At 36.4% G+C, this 19,867-nt stretch overlaps 1 protein-coding gene across 4 annotated transcripts in view; it reads right to left on the bottom strand.

Moving 5' to 3' along the window:
- Window positions 1-19,867, bottom strand: part of ARAP2 (ArfGAP with RhoGAP domain, ankyrin repeat and PH domain 2) — a 188,497-nt gene that overhangs the window by 101,775 nt on the left and 66,855 nt on the right. For all 4 annotated transcript variants that reach the window (XM_040486123.1, XM_040486141.1, XM_040486118.1 and 1 more), the window contains exons 10-15: window positions 17,037-17,152; window positions 14,008-14,207; window positions 10,658-10,743; window positions 9,721-9,903; window positions 4,242-4,416; window positions 3,649-3,783 (exon numbers count right to left, since the gene is read on the bottom strand). In XM_040486123.1, coding sequence (XP_040342057.1) covers window positions 3,649-3,783; window positions 4,242-4,416; window positions 9,721-9,903; window positions 10,658-10,743; window positions 14,008-14,207; window positions 17,037-17,152 — 895 coding nt within the window. The remainder of the gene's footprint in view (window positions 1-3,648; window positions 3,784-4,241; window positions 4,417-9,720; window positions 9,904-10,657; window positions 10,744-14,007; window positions 14,208-17,036; window positions 17,153-19,867) is intronic.

Genomic DNA, 19,867 nt, shown 5'->3' with positions numbered 1-19,867 from the left:
GTAATTATATATATAAAATATATGGAGTCTGGCTGACATACAACGTTATATGAGTTGCAGTTATACAACATACCTCTCAGGTACACAACAGTGATTTGACAATTCTATACGTTATGCATGCTTACTGTGATAAGCACGTTGCCATCTGTCACTATTTGTCAACATTATTATATCACTATGTTCCCGATGCTGTACTTTTCATCCCCATGACTTAATTATTTCATAACTGGAAATCTGTACCTCTTAATCCCCTTCACCATTTTGCCCCTCCTCTCCAACCTCCTCCCCTCTGGTAACCACTAATTTGTTCTCTGTATTTATGATTGTGTTTCTGGGGTTTTTTTCTTCATTTATTTGTTCATTTGTTTTGCTTTTTAGATTACACATGTAAGTGAATTTATATACAGTATTTGATTTGACTTATTTCACTTAGCACAATAACCTCCAGGTCCATCCATATTGTCCCAAATGCCAAGATACCATTCTCTTTTATAGCTGAGTAATAATCCATTGTATGTATATATATATATATATACATATATATATGTATATATATATATATACACACACACACACACCACATCGCCTTTATCTATTCTTCTATGGATAGACATTTATGTCGCTTTCGTAATTTGGCTATTGTAAATAATGCTGCATATATCTTTTTGAATTACTGTTTTCGCTACCAGGTCATATGGTACTATTTTTAATTTTTTGAGGAATCGCCATCCTGTGTTTCACAGTGGCTTCACTGATTTACATCCCTACCGGCAGCACATGAGGGTTGTCCACATCCTTGCCAACATCTATGTCTTGTCTTTTAGATCCTAACCACACTGACAGGTGTAAGATGGTTTGGAGATGCACTTCCCTAATGATTAGTGATGTTCAGCATCTTTTCGTATGTCTGTTGACCAGCAATTATATATTTTTAGACACAAGTCAAAGACAAAATATTAACAAGTCTCTTGCACTTTTACACTGGTAATATTGATTAGAGAAAGGGACATTTATTCAATATGTATTTACACGTGACTACTATGTGTTGACACTATTTCAGGCACCAAAGATTTGATAAGCTTGAATAAGCCAGCAAATGCCAATGCCCCAATGAGTTCTCACTCCAGAGAGTGGGAGAAACAAATCCATAAAGGAGGGATCATCTTCATGCCATAGATGCTATGATGGAAGCAAGCAGCACCCTATGAAAGGAAAGAGCTGCCAGCGACAGCATTCTCTAGTAGCACTAAACTGTTGCCTGAAAAATGAGAAAAAGCCAGACTGGGGGAAGTGACCTCCTTGAAAATGAACAGCAACTACAGAAGTCCAGAAGGTCAGAAAAGAACATTACGTGTTGTAGAAACAGTGGACAACCGTGTGGCCAGGCATGTGAGTGTAGGGAGGAGCGATAAGAGATGAAGCAGGGAAGGGACAGGAAGGTCTTTTAGGTAATAAGGAATAGGGCTATATTCTGGAATGGGAAGCTGCTAAATATATTCAAACAATGAAAATATAAGACCTGTGAATTGACAAATCATAAAAATTATCATTAAATCTGCTTTTGTAGAATAATTTGGAAGGAAACTAGGGTAGTTATTGGGAGACAAGTAAGGGAGGCATTGCAACCCAGAGTACATGATGGGCCAACTGATTCAAGATCTATTTTGAGTTTGAAATGATAGAACTTGCTGACAAACTGGATGGAAAAAATGAAGATCATCGAAGAGTGCATTACCAGGAGATTATTCTCCAATAAAATAGTATCTGTTGTGCTACACAGCCAAAGTACAAAAGCTTAATTTCATAGTTCTTAAAACAGGATGTTCCAAAGTGAGAAAACATCCCTAATTAAATTACATATACAAAGAATGCACCAGTTTCTAAATCCATAGTCAATTTAAAAGATAAAAGGAAAGAATGATTTAGTCACAAATTTAAAATATTAATTTATTCCTCAAGTGATTAAGAAAGGCAATCTATTTCAAGGAAATATTAAAACAAACCATTAAGTCTATAAATATTATAAGCTCAATGGTTTTTATTTTGTATTTTATTTTTGCCAAAAAAATAAATGAAAGCTTATTTTTAACTACTGAGTGCTTATGATACACTGAAGTTTTAGAAAGAAAATCTCATGTTTCAATTTCCCTATTTCATCTTTTTATAAGTGATTGAAGGGTGGATATAAGGTGTCCCACTATTCAGAAGAAATAGTCTAGAATATCTGTAAATTTATTTACAAGTACATTAACTGCCTACTATCTGAATATTTTAATAATTACTACAGTCAATTCATAGATTATTCAGGTACTCCCCTCCCCATTTCTGACCAACTTCTGACTACGTAAGGGTAAATACTAAAGAGCACTAGAAAATGAAAAAATCTCTATAAAATCTTCATTTATTATTGGTTATATTGAGTAAGCGGAGATATTTAAAAATCAATTGCTGAAGGAACCAAAAACATCTAAATTCAAAATGTCACCAGCCATCACACTTGGACCAGGTCAAAGCATTACAATAACAATTATAACATAAATCAGATGTAAAATTCTGTTTCATGCTGAGCATCTCCATTTTTCATTATGAAGATTACAGTCAATGTACATAAAGTCCCTAAAGCAATGCTTTACACATAGTACCTGCTCACTAAAGGATAGCTACTGTTTTCTGGAAAATCTAATAAAAAAATGTAATTCTACTTAGGGATATCATTTCTTTGGACATAAAGCATTTATACTGAAATAATCACTTTAAATGCACAAGAATCAGGATTAACACCCTAAACTGAGTTTTTTATCCTATTGTTCCTTTGATAGAGTAGTACAGCTGGATTATACCACCTAGGGAATTAATACTAGGCTCCTGAGCCTCTAAACACCCAACACCAATTGGCCTGTACAGCTTAATCTCTCTTAAATTCTCTTTGTTCCAGTAAGACAGATCTCATTACATTTTTCTGCCTACATTTCTCAAATTAGTTCATATGTATTCAACAATGAGCATGAGACCTGTGTCTTTTTCATTTTTGTAATTCCTAATGCTTAGCACATGCTTGACACAGGAGCTGGATGCAGAGATGGATAAATGCCCACATGACTGCTCTGATAATTCCCCAAACCTACAATAGGTTGTTAAATTAAATTACTTCCAATCATTTTTTGAAACCATGCTTAAGCTTGATTCTACTTATACATGCATACACTTATAATCAGAACTGAACTACTTCATATCACTTAGTATGCCGATAGAATAGGTACTGAAAGCTTGTCAGTTCTGCCTATGTGTTGAGATTTATCTACCTAATCTCACCAGTTAGGGTGTCTGTCCCCAAGGAAAAGGGCTGAGTTTCACATTTCTTTGGAATAACCCTTAAATCCTGAAACAGAGTTAGCTGGCCCTCAAGTAGACATCAGTGAATTCTGTTGAGAATTCACACAGCATTCCAACCCAGTGGTAAATCCCTGCTGCTGAACATGAAATACTATCTGTGCCTTGAAGCATTTAGAAACCCTCAAAAAAAGACTTCTCTATTGCAAGATCAAATATGACATCTTAAGGGGAAAAAATCATAATTTAAACATAATTGTTTTGATAATGAAATAAAGTTTTACAGATAAAAAAATCTAAAAGCAGCAGAAAAGATACCTTCAAGCAGTTTTTTCTCTGTAGAAAGTTTAGAAGCAGTGGCAGAAGCCTGATACAAAAAGTCACAGAGGAACATGGATTGGGAAGGCTCTTGACCTAATCCACCTTCAGAGTGAATGTCATGTTGAGGGAAATCTGGAAAAATTACAGAAATTATACATGTGAAATCTAAAATGTACATAATTTATTTCCCTTTGCTTATGAATATATAGGTGAGTCTTGAGCTAGAAGAAAAGTTACTTCAAATTCACTACAGAATAAATATAGAGAGATATTTTACTTTGCACAGAATTTGCAAATAAGCAGTTATATTTATTATTCACATATGGAAATTAAATTTGGTGACAACAATTACATGGCATTAACTATTTTAATTTTTAATTTGTAAGATTAAAGAAATATACGAGATTTACTTCCTAAACATTTTCCTTGAAATGAAACAAATATGGTCCTCAACATCCCCCATCTTTTTAACAATCACACTTGTCTTCATTCTGATGGTTCTTCTTATTTGAGAAATAAACAGATTTGTGCTTCGGTCATTTCAGGGATACGTGAGAAGAGACCAGGCTAATGCAGGGACAGGGACTAACCTGAGAATTTGTTATGGTAGAGAAACTCCATCTGCAGGCTCTGCCCCGCCTTCTTGGCCAGCAGATAGGGGGTGCTATGCACAGGGTCTCCAGTTGCACACATGACATCAGCTCCACTGAAGAGCAAAGCCATTGTTTCCAAAACATCTGGTTTCACTACAGCAGCACACAGAGCCTGGTCGTTAAAAGAAAAAAAGACCTATTAAGGGAAGAAAACACAATTCTAGCTACTAAAATGAGTGTAAGCCTACCAAACCATTTATAAGATGAACTTCGTATTCCTTTTTTAACCAGGAAAACTAACAATAAGTATGCCCTGAATTAAGCAATAGGCTCAAAAGGCCTTTGTATGAATGTAAATTACAACCTAAGACCTCCAAGTTTTAATTCATTGTTCTGTTGCTGGGATATTCCAAACCTTCCAATCCATTGTAGTTGCTTAGGAAGACATTTTTTTATGCTTACGTACTATAATAATGGCTAGTGCTCAGAAATTGCAAAACATTTAAAATGTAATAATCAAGTACGTGTTAAATCTTTTGTCATATGAATGCTGAATGCATGTATTTTTCAGTCTAATCAAGATCTATATAATTTTTTAAACCATTGTTGTGATTTGGGAATCTGAAAGATGAGTGCAAAGCAAACACAGAATCTTTTCTTTTGTGTGGAGTTATGTGTAGGGAGGAGGAAGAGCAAGCAGGAGGTAATAATTAACAACATTTATGTTATACATTATTGTACAAATGGATAGGAACTGCTGGAACCTAACTGTGTTGTTGTTTTTGTTGTTACCTTGAGTAAGCTGCCTTCACTTATCCTTCATTTATGCCTTCACTTATCCTTCACTTCTTCTCATCCCTTCTTTCTGCTTCCTTACTTTTCTGGCTTCCAAACCCTGTGATTTCAGCACCTGATTCCATCTAACTCTTTAGCCCAGGACTCACCATTTCACCTCCTTCTTGACAGGGTGCACCTGGACAGATCACTGGTTAGTTTACCCTCTATAATGCAACTTCCAAATAATTGCTCATTTAGCATCCCCATTTGCACCTCTGGGGTATACAGCCAAGAGGTCTCAGGATGCATTCAAAGTTCCAGCCCTGGATGGTCAACTACTAAAAAATGTACTTACCTTTCCTACCATAGTCTCACCAACCAACATAATTTCCTTTGCATCAGAATCAAACAGCCTGACTTGTATCTGACTTTGTACTTATTTGCTAGGTGATCTTAGGCAATCCCTTCTCCTCCCTGGGTCTTAGCTGACCTCATCTGCAAAATGAGGGTGTTAGAAAAAATACCAGCTAACATCCCATCTTCTGCAATAGCCTTTGCCCTCTCATTTAAATCATGTGAATTTTTACTCTTATTCTTTCATCCCCCCACTGTTCTCCTTCACAGAAGACTGTATTTGCTGTGGTGTATTTACTGAACTCTGGCTGTTCATGGACAGTCTCTTTTACCTGACTACCACTCTCATGAATAAAAGAAACACATTTACGTTTTACCACAATTGTATTCCCAGAACCTAAAAAAGAATTCAGAACTTGTTAAGCATGCAATAAATATCCACCACAAACACTCAATGGGAAAAAGATGGTCTCTTCAACAAATAGTACTGGAAACTGGATAACCACATACAGAAAAAAATGAAACTGGAGCCCTACCTTATACCATTCACAAAAATGCACTCAAAAAAGATTAAAGACTTAAACGTAAGACTTGATACCTTAAAACTCCTACATGAAAACACAAGAAAAATCTCCTTGAAATTGGTCTTGACAGTGACTTTTTGGAGATGACACCAAAAGCACAAGCAACAAAAGAAAAAATCAACAAGTGGGACTACATCAAACTAAGAAGCTGCTTTACATCAGAAAAAAAAAAAAAATCAACACAATGAAAAGGCAACCTACATAATGGGAAGGAGCATTTGCAAACCATACCTCAGATAAGGAGTACGTATTGAAAATATATAAAGAACACACAAGCTCAACAACAAAAACACATAATTGAAAAATTTGCAGAGAAACTGAATACACATTTTTCCGAAGAAGACATCCAAATGGTCAACAGTTACATGCAAATATGTTCAACATTATTAATCATCAGGGCAATGCAAATCAAAACCACAATGAGATGTATCTCACACCTATTAGAATGGCTGTCATCAAGAGAACGAGAGATAAATGTTGAGGACATAGAAGAAAAAAGAACCATTATACACTATTGGTGGAACTGTAAATTGGTGCAGGCACTGAAGAAAGCAGTATAGAGGTTCTTTAAAAAATTAAAAATACAAACGCCATATAATCCAGCAACCTTACTTCTGAGATATAGATATAGATATATATATATATAGATATATATATATCTCCAAATGAAATAAAAACAGAATATTAAAAAGATATCTGCAATCTGTTATTAAAGAATTATTCACTATAGCCAATATATGGAAACAACCTAAGTATCCATCAACAGATGAATGAATAAAGACAATATAGTATACACATACTGCACACACACACACACACACACACACACACACAATGGAATATTATTCAGCCACGAGGAAGAAGGAAATCCTGCTATTTGGAACATGGATGGAAGCTGAAGGCATTATGCTTAATGAGATTAGCCAGATGGAGAAAGATATGTATTATTTATCATTTAAATGTAGAATCTAAAAAAGCCACCTCACAGGAACACAGATTAGATTGTGGCTACCAAGGGGCATCTGGATGGCTCAATCAGTTAAGCATCCGACTCTTGATTCTGGCTCATCATGATCTTGTGGTTTGTGAGTTCAAGCCCTGAGTCAGGTTCCACGCGGTCAGCATGGAGCCTGCTTGGGATTCTCTCTCCCTTTCTCTGCCTCTCCTCAGCTCACACGCACATGCAGCTTGCTCTCCCTGTCTCAAAATAAACTTACGAAAAAAAAGAGACTGTGGTTACCAAAGGGTGTGGGGGTGGGGGAAAGAGGTGTTGGGGAGATATTGTTTAAGGTATAAACTTGCAACTAGAAATAAGTTCTGGATATACAATGCAGTGACTATAATCAATAATGTTTTATTATTTACCTCAAGATTGTTAAAAGATCTTAAATGGTCTCAAAAAAAGAAGAAATGATAATTATGTGATATAAGAGAGGTGTTAGCTACAACTACAATGGTAATCATATTGCAACTGTACAAATGTATCAAATCAATAGGTTGAATAAACTTACACAATTTTGCAGGTAAATTATATCCCAATTAAAAATATATATATTCAATAAATTTTTTGTACAAATTATTTACTGATATTAAGAGTACCATTTTTTTTTTAATTTTTTTTTTCAACTTTTTTTTTTATATTTATTTTTGGGACAGAGAGAGACAGAGCATGAACGGGGGAGGGGCAGAGAGAGAGGGAGACACAGAATCCGAAGCAGGCTCCAGGCTCTGAGCCATCAGCCCAGAGCCCAACGTGGGGCTCGAACTCACGGACCGCGAGATCGTGACCTGGCTGAAGTCGGACGCTTAACCGACTGCGCCACCCAGGCGCCCAAGAGTACCATTTTTAAGAACCCCATTGTAGAAATAAATCCCAATGGGTATACTTCTCTATAATATTCTTAGGAAGAAGGCAATTGCTAGTAATTAATGTAAGATTTATCTAACGTCTGAACTCATGGAACTGTGTGGTGTAGCAGAGAGGACTTTATTTGGGGACATCAGTATAATCACTAAAAAGACACCAATCACCATCAGAAAGCAAGAAACCATTGGATGAAGATACGCCCTGGTTCTGTAACTTTATCACAATTACTTCCTCATATCCACAATTTACTATTTATATGCTTATTTATTACAGACCTCTGGTGCACAGAATTAATCGTAATCCTTCGTTAATGATACCCTGTTAGTATTCCACGCATGTCTGGTCAATTATTTTGATAATATAATTAACACCAATGAAACTACCACCCAAAATAAAATTGTGTCTTAGTAATAACCTATATAAATAATAGTTCCCAAGCCCCTCCCCCTTGCCATCTCCCTCACTCTCCTCTACCTCAGGTGTCCATTCAATCCTTCATTTTTCGTGTGCCGTTCACTGCCTTAAAATCAATTGATAGCCTCACTCTGTTATTACCAAAGATGTACAAAGACTAAAAACTTACTTTAGGGGAACTAATCTGATATGTAAATCAATTTTATAATCTTATAATTTCTAGAGAAGTATGAAAAAGGCCTTTATGTGTTTATTTTCCAAGATGTTTAGCATAATGCTACTTATTTGAGCATTTTTACCCATAAACACTGCCACTAAAAGCATACCAGAAAACTGATAACCATGAAAGACTGTATTCTCTAAGAATAAAACAACAGGCATATAAAAAGCACATGTACTAAATATCTCTACATAGACAAGCCTCCTAACACACTAAAAGTCAAAACAGCAATTTAAAAAAGGAAAGGAGGCAGGATGCTTAACAACTTCTTTGCCAAAAGGGTAAAGAACAAGTGGGCAACATAAAACAGTCACAAGTAGATCTGGAATCACTCAGCCAAAGGCAAATAACACTTCAGGTCAACAGCACAAAGCAAACCATTGCTTCTAACAATACACTGAGTAAATGATGTAGATTTTGGTGACACAATGTCAGCAGTATATGAGTTGAAGTTCTGTTTAGTGTCCTGTCCCTAAAATAAGGGAAGTTGTCACAGTTTTAAGAATAATGGACTAAGTTTGATGATGCCAGGGTGGCTCAGTCAGTTAAGCATCTGATTCTTGATTTTGGCTCAGGTCATGACTTCATGGTTCCAGGTATCAAGCCCTGCATCAGATTCTGCGTCGTCAGTGTAAGAGCCTGCTTGAGATTCTCTCTCTCTCTCTCTCTCTCTCTCTCTATCCCTGTATCTCTACCCCGCCCCTGCTTGTTTGTGTGCATTCAAACATGAGCTCTCCCTCTCAAAAATAAATAAATAAATATGGGGATAAAAAGAATAATGGACCTAAGTTAGCTAGAAACTCAAGTGACGAACAAAGAATTTATCTACTATTCATAATGAATTCTTAAGTAAAATAATGGTAAAATCAATAAATAGTACAATCTCACAAATGGAAATAAAATTACATTAAGCAATACTTTTATCAGACAGTAAAGGACGTTTTAAAACTCTTCAAAATCCTTGACACATATTTTTAAATTTTTTTTAATGTTTATTTCTGAGAGAGAGAGAGAGAGTGAGCGAGCAAGGGAGCGAGCACAAGTCGTGGAGGGGCAGAGAGAGGGAGACACAGAATCTGAAGCAGGCTCCAGGGTCTGAGCTGTGAGCACAGACGACAACGCAGGTCTCGAACTCATGAGCCGTGAGATCATGACCTGAGCCAAAGTTGGACGCTTAACCGACTGAGCCACCCAAGTGCCCCTTTGACACGTTTTTTAAAGACATCAAGATCTACATCTATTGTTAAATATTGTTGATACCTTATTTAATTCTTCTTTGGTGAGAGACGCTAGTAGAGTCTTCCTGAATCTTCCTTCTTTGTACTTCTGAGTGATAAAGGTTTTTCTCTTTTCTACGGGTGAGTCCATGTGTAATTCTTCATCTTTTTGAAGATTACCAGCCCAAAAGTCATTTGCTCTTTTGTTTCCAATGACAATAAAGAGCTGAATTGTTAAAAAGTTATAAAACAGTATCAGTTCATAAAATGTATTTGAATCTGTAAAAACCTGACTCACAAATTAAAATACAACTTAGTATAAAATATGCAAAAACACATGAAAAACCCAAATCTTTCAGGAAGATGGAATGTGAAAGCAGATATTATTTCTATTTTAAATACAGCCCCATTGCTTTTAATAATAGTACAAGATTAGCTAGGAAAGAAACTGCAAGCAACCAAATTGCAGCAAAAGCATTATTATTTTTTGAAGCTCACATAGAGACAGATTCATTTAAAATGGCTGAGTAGGTGGGTTAATGTGGTCGAGAGTGGTGCTAAAATCCAAGAAGAAAATGGAAATGGGAGACAGAAAGTCAGATGAGCGCAGTTAATGACAGAGCATGGCCAAGAGAAAGAAAAGAAAATTCTGCCAAATGTTTTCATTCACTTTTCTAATATTTTATCCATGCTGGGTTAAAAAGAAAGAAAGAAAATTTTGGCTTAGAAATAAAAAAGCTGTCAAGCCTTTAAAAGTAGGTGTTACTATTAGATTCCTTGTACTTTTTATTTTTAAAGTAACTATCTCATTTAAGAAGCATTCTAAAAGTTGGAGTCGAAAGCTACCACTATCAGACTATAAGCCATTTTTACAGTGTGGTGAGAATATTCTCGCAGAGCTCCTAAAGTAACTCATGCCACTCCACTGCTAGATACTACCGGACCCCTGCTAACTACCACCACAGTTAAGTCAGACTTACCTCAATGAGTTCATTGCTCCAAATGCTGGCATCCATTTTCAGACTTCTAACCTTGGAATCTTTTGGTCCTAAAGATCTATGTTGTCCTGAAGTCAAAACACAATTGTACTTCTATTTTAATTTGTATGTAAATGTATTTTATTTTTTTTCAAAATGTCTATGTGTACACATATGTGTATATGTATATATATCAACTGAAAACACACCAATATCTACTTTCTTTCATGCCAACAGCATTAAGAGTAGTGGTGATAATTATACAGAAATCCCAACCATGATAAGGATAAAAGTAATCATCTTTATCACTACCTTGTGGTGGTATAAAACTACAGTTTTAAAACTATGTATGTATCTGTACACCTAAATATGTTTGCATGTTTATGACGTGGCTATTCACTATCAATTACAGGTTACCAAAACCTTTTATGACAGATGTGTTTAAATCACTTGTATGTGAACACAGATATCCTAACAACAACAACAACAACAACAACTAGGTGTGTGGTCATAAAGGTCTTGGAGAAAACATCCTAAACTTTACTTTCCACCTCTACCAGGTACTGTTCTGGTCCTGGGAATTCAAAAGATGTAAAAGAGTTGATATGTTCTCCACAGACCTATAAATAGTAATTACAGTAGAGTATAAGGGCAAGACCAGAGTTGAGTACAGGTTTCATTGAGAGAATATGGAGGAAGAGCACTACCTTAGCTCAAGCAAAGACTGAGACAGTTGCTGCAAGCCCTTAGTACTTTTTGTATATTACATATTACAACTCTAATAAACATATGTCTAAAAATATTCAATGGATTCTTCATTCTATACTTATGCCTGACAGAGAATAAGAACTCAGCATTCTACTCTCATCGACTCAATTATCCTGTATAAATCATCATTACTGGGCACCTAGGAATGTGTCAGATGCTTTCTAGGCTGAGAAGGAACAAAGGTATTCAAGACACTGTCTTTATCTTAAGGATTGTTTGCCTCTGAGCATGAAAGCTCACATCTCTCTCTACATTAGGGAAGAGGTTCCTTTCCTCCTTTTGTTAAAATGGAAACTACTCAGAGCACAAGCTTCTAAAATCCCAAGGGTAGAAAGATGCAGAGGTTTGCATTTATGAAGACGATCTAAAGGTAACACAGAAAAAAGTCAAGCTCAGAAAACATGCAGAAGAACTGGCAGGAACCCCTGGAGTAGTGAAGGCAAGAAATGACACAAACCGAGTTGAGGCAGCAGGAGGAGAAACAAAAGGGAGCACACATGTAGAGATCCTTAGATGATAAAAACGATGGAACTTGGTGGGCTTTAAGGAAAGGGGAAGGGTCAGGAGGCTCTCACAGGCTTTAGGTTTGACTGCAGGGTAGACAGTATTGCCTCTGACCAAGATGTGAAATATATGAGCATGCTCAGTATTATGTAATGAGTTGGGCAGCAATGACAGCTCCATTTTTTTAAATGTTTATTTATTTATTTTTGAGAGAGAGCAAGCATGAGCGAGGGAGGGGCAGAGCCAGAGGGAGACAGAGGATCTGAAGCAGTCTCCGCGCTGAGAGTGAGATCATGACTGGGCCATCCACGTGCCCTAAGAGATCCATTTTTAATGTGCTGTTTTTGAGCTATCCTGAGCAAATCCAAGAAGAGACTCCAGTAGATAGACCTAAGGGTATGATGTTCAACAGAGTGAGAATTGCCCACTTATGAGTGAGTGCTGAATTTAAATGATAAATAACATCTTCAGGAACATCAGAGTGAAAGACAATTGAAGATGTAACTGAAAGGAACACCTTTATCTTTGGAGCAGGCAAAGGAAAAGTAACGTGAAAAAAGGATAACAGAGAATTAAGAACACACTAAGAGAAAATGGTATTTTGGAAGTTAAGGGAGGAGGGAAAGTCAGAGAGACAGTGGTCAAATACTGCAGTGTCTAACACTGCCAAGGTGACAATAAATAGAGGAACTGACCACACACAAACTGAGAGAGAAAATGCATTAATAAACATGGTGAGAATATTCTTACTGGACTACAGAGAAAAGAAAACTGATTACAGGATGAATAAAAAGCAGGAAGTGAAAGAAATGAAGAAAATCTGTGTAGAATTCTACTCTTGAAAGTTACCCTGTCTATGAAGGGGAAATGAGACAGAAAATGATACAAAGGAATGGAATGTTTTCCGGAAGCCAGCATCAACAGGACAGACTTGCCTAACTCTATATGCCGAAACAAAAGAAACCATGGTTGCATCATTACAGAGAGGGAATAAGTGATGAGGTGAGGATCCTAAGGAGAGAAGAAGAGCGGACATAAGTAGAAAGAATATCCTTGAACAAGACAGAAGCTCTCTTCCAATGAGCCTAGAGAACAAAAAAGGTTGGGGAAAAAATACAAAGTAGAGGGGGGATAGCTGATGCTTCTTCTTATTGCTATTGATGTTAATTACATCCTGACAAAATCTTAGCGTGCTAAGAAATGTGGAAGCACAGAGCTCTCAAAAAGTACTAAGGGCTTGCAGCAACTGTCCCAGTCTTTGCTTGAGCTAAGGTAGCACTCTTCCTACATTTTCTTTCACTGAAACCTGTATGCAACTCTGATCGTGCCCTTATCATACTCTACTGAAATTACTATTTATAGATCCGTGGAGAACATAACAACTCTTACACATCTTTTGAATTCCCAGGACCAGCACAGTACCTGGTAGAGCTGGAAAGTAAAGTTTAGGATGTGGCTGACTTTTCCAAGACCTATATGACCACACACCTAAGCTGTGTGTTAGGTGTTCACAACTGTGAACCCCCAAATACATTGAGCTCTCAGACTGTCTGTAAGTTATAATGTCACAAAAGGATAACCAGTCATAGTACCGTTTCCTCTCATAAACTTCAATACTCTTTGGAAATGCTTCTATATAAAAACTCTCATTAAAAGAGACACCAGATGTGGTATACCAAGTTTAGAGCTCAGAATGACCTTGATGTGAAATATACATCCTAAAAAATATAACTGAGGGAAAGATGGGCAACTCACACAAAGATGCACGTGTCTTCAGGGTACATTCTGAAACACACTCACCTTAAAATCTAAAAATGTCAACACTGTCTTTATACATTCCACACATGGTCCAGTAGGCGCACAAAATGATTACATGCTTAAAAATCAATTTCTACATCTAAGTCATGCATAAGAGAAGTTTGGAATGAGAAGATATTTCTAAATTTAATTTAAATGTAATAAGCTTTCTCTGTTTTTCTTTTTCCACAACTGTTAGCTGAAACACATTACGTAGGACAATAAAGAGCATTCGGTGCCAATCTGCCACCCAACAGTGATGAGCATAACTTATCACTAATTACCTGCACACTTCTTACAGATGACAACACAGAGATTGATGGATGCCCAGTCAGGATCCGGGGCTTTGCAATCTGCACAGCTCCTGTTGGACTCATTGAACCAAATCTTCTCAGCTACTTCATAATCAGAGAGAGTTTCTGCTATCGATTGCTGCACAGCTTCAATCCACTCTTGTTTCTCTTTTTCAGACTCGGCTGTAAAGCTGCAACAATTAATGTTTCTGCATTATCGATCTCCCTTGTAAAGGCCAATTAAGCAGTATGTTCAGTTTGCATATTCATTTCACTCACAAATTAAACAGCAGCTGAAAAATATGCCTTCCAGGCAGCTGAATAGTCTTTTCTGTTAAAAATCATCTAATTAAAAAATCTACTTTTTTTCCTTTAACATCCCACATTGCTTATGAATCTGTTTACATATCTCAAACCAAAATGAACATGTACATTTTTCTGACCAGGATGTAAAAATTACCTTGTTAGGTCAAGAGCTTAACTTAAGAGGCCATGTTTCCTAAGCAGTGGTTATATAATAATCAATGAGAAACTGGCAGAGTTTCAGTGTTTCAGGACTATTGGATTATTTTGCCAGGAAACTGTTCCATGATAGTCTGAAACTAAATTATCAAAAACACCCACCAGAAATTTTGATTTTTTTCAGTCTTAAAAATAGATTTTCTTTTTTAATTAGAAGAACATCCAGATGGCTTTAAGAAACTGAGAAATCAAAAAAGTTTTAAGTGATTACTATTCTAACAGAATTCTAACTCATTTTTAGTCATGCTCTGATTTATCCTAATTCTTAGTGTTTCTTGGATACCTGAGTAAAAGGACAAAACAGTAAACACAGGCTCACTTTAAGAAATATGTGCTGAGTACCTACAGCGTGCCACAAAACGTGCTACAGGGCTCCAAACTCAGTCAATGACCTGCAAAATGTTCCACGTTAAAATTTTCTGTTCTGAAGATGAAAACGTTTTGAAATATAATGAAAACAACAGACTACTAACACAGTGCAAATAATCCATAAGGAAACTCAGTAGACTACATGGATATTTTTTTGAAGCACTTTCTGTTTCCATCATCAGTGTAATATTCATAAACTTCTTAGGTGGTTTCTACTTTATTACATAGAGGTTGGTCACAGCCAATAGTTGCTGGTACAGGATTCTAAAATCCTTGGAATGTCCTGAGTAATAAGTGCCTTTTGTAGGCTTGTGAGATCATTTGTCGTTGGAGGCATAAATAGCTTCAGGATGGGAGCTGGTCAGGAGAAAGACCAAGGCAAGACCAAGAAGTGAGTAGGGACTTGGACCTTTCAGCCCAAACCAACTGAGAGAGGTGCTCGCAATTAAGTTAATCACCAAAGACGAAGGATTTAATCAATCATTCCTACAGAATGAAACCCCAATAATAACCCCTTAACAACAGAGTTCAGATGGGCTGGTGAACACAGTGAAGTGCTGAGAGGGTGGTGTGCCCAGGAAGGATGGAAGCTCTGCTATACAAACCCCCTGTACCCTGCCCTGTGCATCTCTCCCATTTGGAAGTCCCTGAGGTGCACTGTTTATAAGCAGCTAGTAATAATAATGACACTGCCTCTTGAGTTCTGTGAGCCATCCTAGCAAATTACTGAATCTGGCGCAGAAGGGGTCATGGGAGTCCAGATTATGGCCAAGATGGAAAGAAGTGTGGCTTAGTGGAGGGGCCCATCTCTTGTGACGAGTGTGAAGTGAGGGCAGCTCTGTGGGATTGAGCCCTCAATGCGTGGGGTCTAATGTTCAATCCTAGTAGCTGCTGTGAGAACAGTACTGAATTGTAGGACAACCACTTAGTATTTGGAGAAGTGGTTGGTGTGAGGAAAAACCCCACCACATATTTTGTGTCTTCTAGAAGTACTATGAGTAAAAACAGTTCACGCAATGTCTACATTTTCAGTTGAGGCTTGAATATGCATATGTGAAAATGAAGTTTGTTATTCTTTAGGTGATTATTTTTTCCTCAAAATTTGGGCCAGTAGACAAATTCTGACAGATAAAATGAGTACCCGACATGGGAGTATTTTTGAAGTTGCTAAGTAATCGCTAGTCTTTCAAAGGCCTCTGACAATTGCTTCTGACCTGCAAACTACCCTGTGATATGCTGATTATTTGTGACAAATGAATTAATGTGGTTGAGCTCACAGACACTGACTTATGCCTTTTCTGTGTACTAAAGCTATGGAATCATTATAGATTATTAAAACATATTAGGAACTTTTTATTCTTGTCTTATGAAGCAATTACAGGAATACCATAAAACAAATATATAATGAAATGTTAAAATATCTGATCAACAAGGGGTGCCTCGGTGGCTCGGTTAAGCATCTGACTCTTGATTTCGGCTCAGGTAATGGTCTAAGTATTCGTGGGACTGAGCCCCATTTTGGGCTCTGCACTGAGTGTGGAGCCTGTTTGGGAGTCTCTCCCTCCCTCCTTCTGCTTTTCCCCGATGCACGCTCACTCGTGCACTCTCTCTCAAAATAAACATTATGTATATGTATTTGATCAATAAGTGCTATGAGATCCACCACCATCATTTTAAGCAAGAGTTCCTTTTAGGAAATCATTATGGAGCAAATTGTAATCAGAGATTGATTTTAAAAGAGGATTGCATTTGAGTAGGCTAAAAGAAGGTAAATAAAAATACAGCTTAAAAGCAATGTAACATTCTTTCTTTATTCCTTCAAAATGTGAAGGAATTTTTCATATATTGTTGATAAAAATTAATATACTTATCAAGCCTACTAAGAAAAACGGTATTCAGAAAAGACTCATATCTCATGAAATCAGTATCTTTGTAGGTTGTGTGATAATTCAGGTCACTTTTACAAGGTGTTTTTATATACTGGCTAACAAATTAGACAATAATGGAAAAGAACCAACATGATTTTATTAAGTGATCTATAAGGAATAAAACCACCACTAGCCATGTAAAAGTAGATCACCCAAGCTTTCTTGGGATAATAAAAACAAAAACGTTTAAGTATAACTTACCTAAAACTCCTGTAGGGAGTGATTATTTCAAAAGACTGTTTTACAGTTCGGACCACTTGCTTTACATTTGCAACATTCATAGGAATTATGGTAATACCAAGTCCACTCCTAAAATCCTAGTTGGGAGAAAAACATTAACACATTATAAAGGAACAAAATTATGGATTTGGAAAGTACCACTATATTCCTTAAAATCCAATAAATCCTACTAAATTTTACTACACATATATATGTGGAATTAAATAAATCATTAAAGATGGAATGACAGTGGTTTTAAGCAGGCACTCTAAACACATGATAACCCAGTGCCATTCTAAGCTGGATACTTGGGCTACGGATCAAAGATGGGCTTCTTTCACATAAAACGTTAAGCTGACCAGGACACAGATCTTGAACGACACAGGCTTGCTTTCACAAGTTAGCCACTTTTTCATCTTTATCCTTTCAGAAAAGGAAACTAAGAGTTAACTAGTCCTTACCACACGCCTAGCAATTTTCTACGAGGGGAGTCAAATGGCACTCTGAGGTTGGTATAATTACTATTATAAAAAAGAAGGGGAAGCCAAGGCCCAAAGAGATTAATGTCACATGTAGGGTGCAGCTAGCTGGACATGGTAGAAAGGGACTGAAACTCAAGCTGCCTGATTGGTCTTTCTTTGCTTTACTATGCGATGTTACCTGTGCTCTGTCACATTTTCTCCTCTACTCTCACACAAAAGCATTACTTATTTTACGATTTTATCTCATTTCCAATATTTTATTATTTTCCTCCTCCTTCAATTAAATTCTTAAGCTCCTTTAATACTATTTTGGTATGAAAACTCTCATCTGTTCAATACCTACAGCTACTGTGTTCACTTTGTCTCACCAAAACTAGAAACTGTGCAAAAGGTTACAAAGTCTTCCTTCTAAAAGCATTAAAGTTTGAAATATTATCAAATCATAGGGTTTTGGAATTTGACTTATCACATTATCTCAACACTTTAAAAATATAATTATTCTCTACCTCAAAAGATTAGTTATCTATGTGAACAGGTTCAGATTAAATGTGCTCTGAATTCCTAAATTAAACCTGACTAGAAAAAGTAGCCATACTAAAGAAAAACTAATATATATATATATATATGTTTATTTGTGTGTATATATATAAATATATATCTTATATATAAAATATATATATCTTATATATATATATCTAATATATCTAATAACCAATATTAGATATATACATCTGTATATATAGCCTATACAGAGAAGGCCTGTGATATATTTTTTTTCTATTATTTTGCAACACTTAGTGTGTCTGTGCATCTGTGAGATATATATATATGATGGATATAGGTATGAGATACACAGATATATAGATATAGATCTAGATACATCTCACAGGCCTTCTCTGTATAGGTTAAAGTAAAAATACTATTTTCCCATCTTCCTTGCAAGCTAGGAGGGTAATATGTCTTAGTTTGGGTCAATAAAATATAAACAATTCCTGAGGTGGGGCTGGGGGGACAAATCTTGGAAGAAGAAAGACTTTTACCCCACACCATTCCATCTTTCGTTGAAAATACATCTAGAAGCACAGAAGCCATTTTAGAACATTAGAATCCTTGAGAGGAAAAGCCTGAGGACAAATTCCTGTACCTGAGGATGCCAGGGTGAGAAAAAAGTAGGAAGACCTTGTTCCTTGGGGGCATCAGCTCTCTGCTGCCTATACCAAGAGATTTGTTAAAACAAACAAATCCCTATCTTGGCAATCCTTGGGGTTTTTGCCATTTGATACTAATGCAATCCTGACTGATAAAATAAGGGAAATAAAATAATGTTATAACAAACTGCCCCCACTTGTAAAAGTATCCAGAGTTTTCATTCATCAATTGCAGAAAAGCCTCTCTACATTTTTTTTAAATGTGCAAGTGTTTAGTTAGAATAAGGAAATGACTCATTCATAAAACATACCATCAACTTGATTTTTTTTTTCTGATTAAAGTACAAATAGCTTATTCTATTAGGAAAAAACAAGTCAGAAATTGAATCAGTGATATAAAAGAAGATGCACAGACACGCTAAGTGTTGCAAAATAATTACAAAAATATACTTCCACTTCGTAAACTCATTTAAAAATCAGTACCTAATGTGATCTATATGGACAAGGGGAATCCAACTTTTCCAATCTGCTCTATTTTAAGAAGTTTCAGCATATAGGTTCAAGGTCATACTTAAAAAAAAAAAAAAAAAATTCTCAATTGTCCATACCAATTCTCCGGCTAGATAATGTAACTGTTGAAGAAACTCCCAAGGCAAGTGACTGAAAATTCAAATTCTCTTTTATAAATGAAGAAATAAAGTATGGGTAACAAGGTAAGATTCTTTTCATTACTGAAGTATAGTGGACGTACAACGTTACATTAGTTCCAGGCACGCACACACAGTGATTCCACCTCTCTGTAAGTTGTGTTCTGCTCACCACAAGCGTAGCTACCATCTTTCAGGCAAGGTAGGATATTTTTAAAACAGCTTTCTGGTGGCCCAACTTGATATAGGAGTTGATATACAGACTCTAGAACAGACTGCATGTCCTTCAAACAATTCTCCATAATGAAGAACTGACAAGAGCTGGATATGCCAAGTTATATTCTCTGATGAGGGCCTGGCTTGCAGGTACTGTGTGTTACTAAGGGCAGAGATACATACTCAAATCTTATGACTAGCAGATAGCAAAACTGACCATGTTTTATGGAAAATGATGACCCTCATCTAGGCTCCAGCTTGGATTGGTGGCCCCTCATTTCTATAAGCAAGGTGTGAAATGTCTATATCCATAAAACTGC

The sequence above is a fragment of the Herpailurus yagouaroundi genome, unplaced genomic scaffold, assembly GCF_014898765.1.
Source record: "Herpailurus yagouaroundi ecotype Mexico unplaced genomic scaffold, PumYag 28, whole genome shotgun sequence".
Classification (NCBI taxonomy): domain Eukaryota; kingdom Metazoa; phylum Chordata; class Mammalia; order Carnivora; family Felidae; genus Herpailurus; species Herpailurus yagouaroundi.
This window is presented reverse-complemented; position numbering and strand designations above follow the sequence as displayed.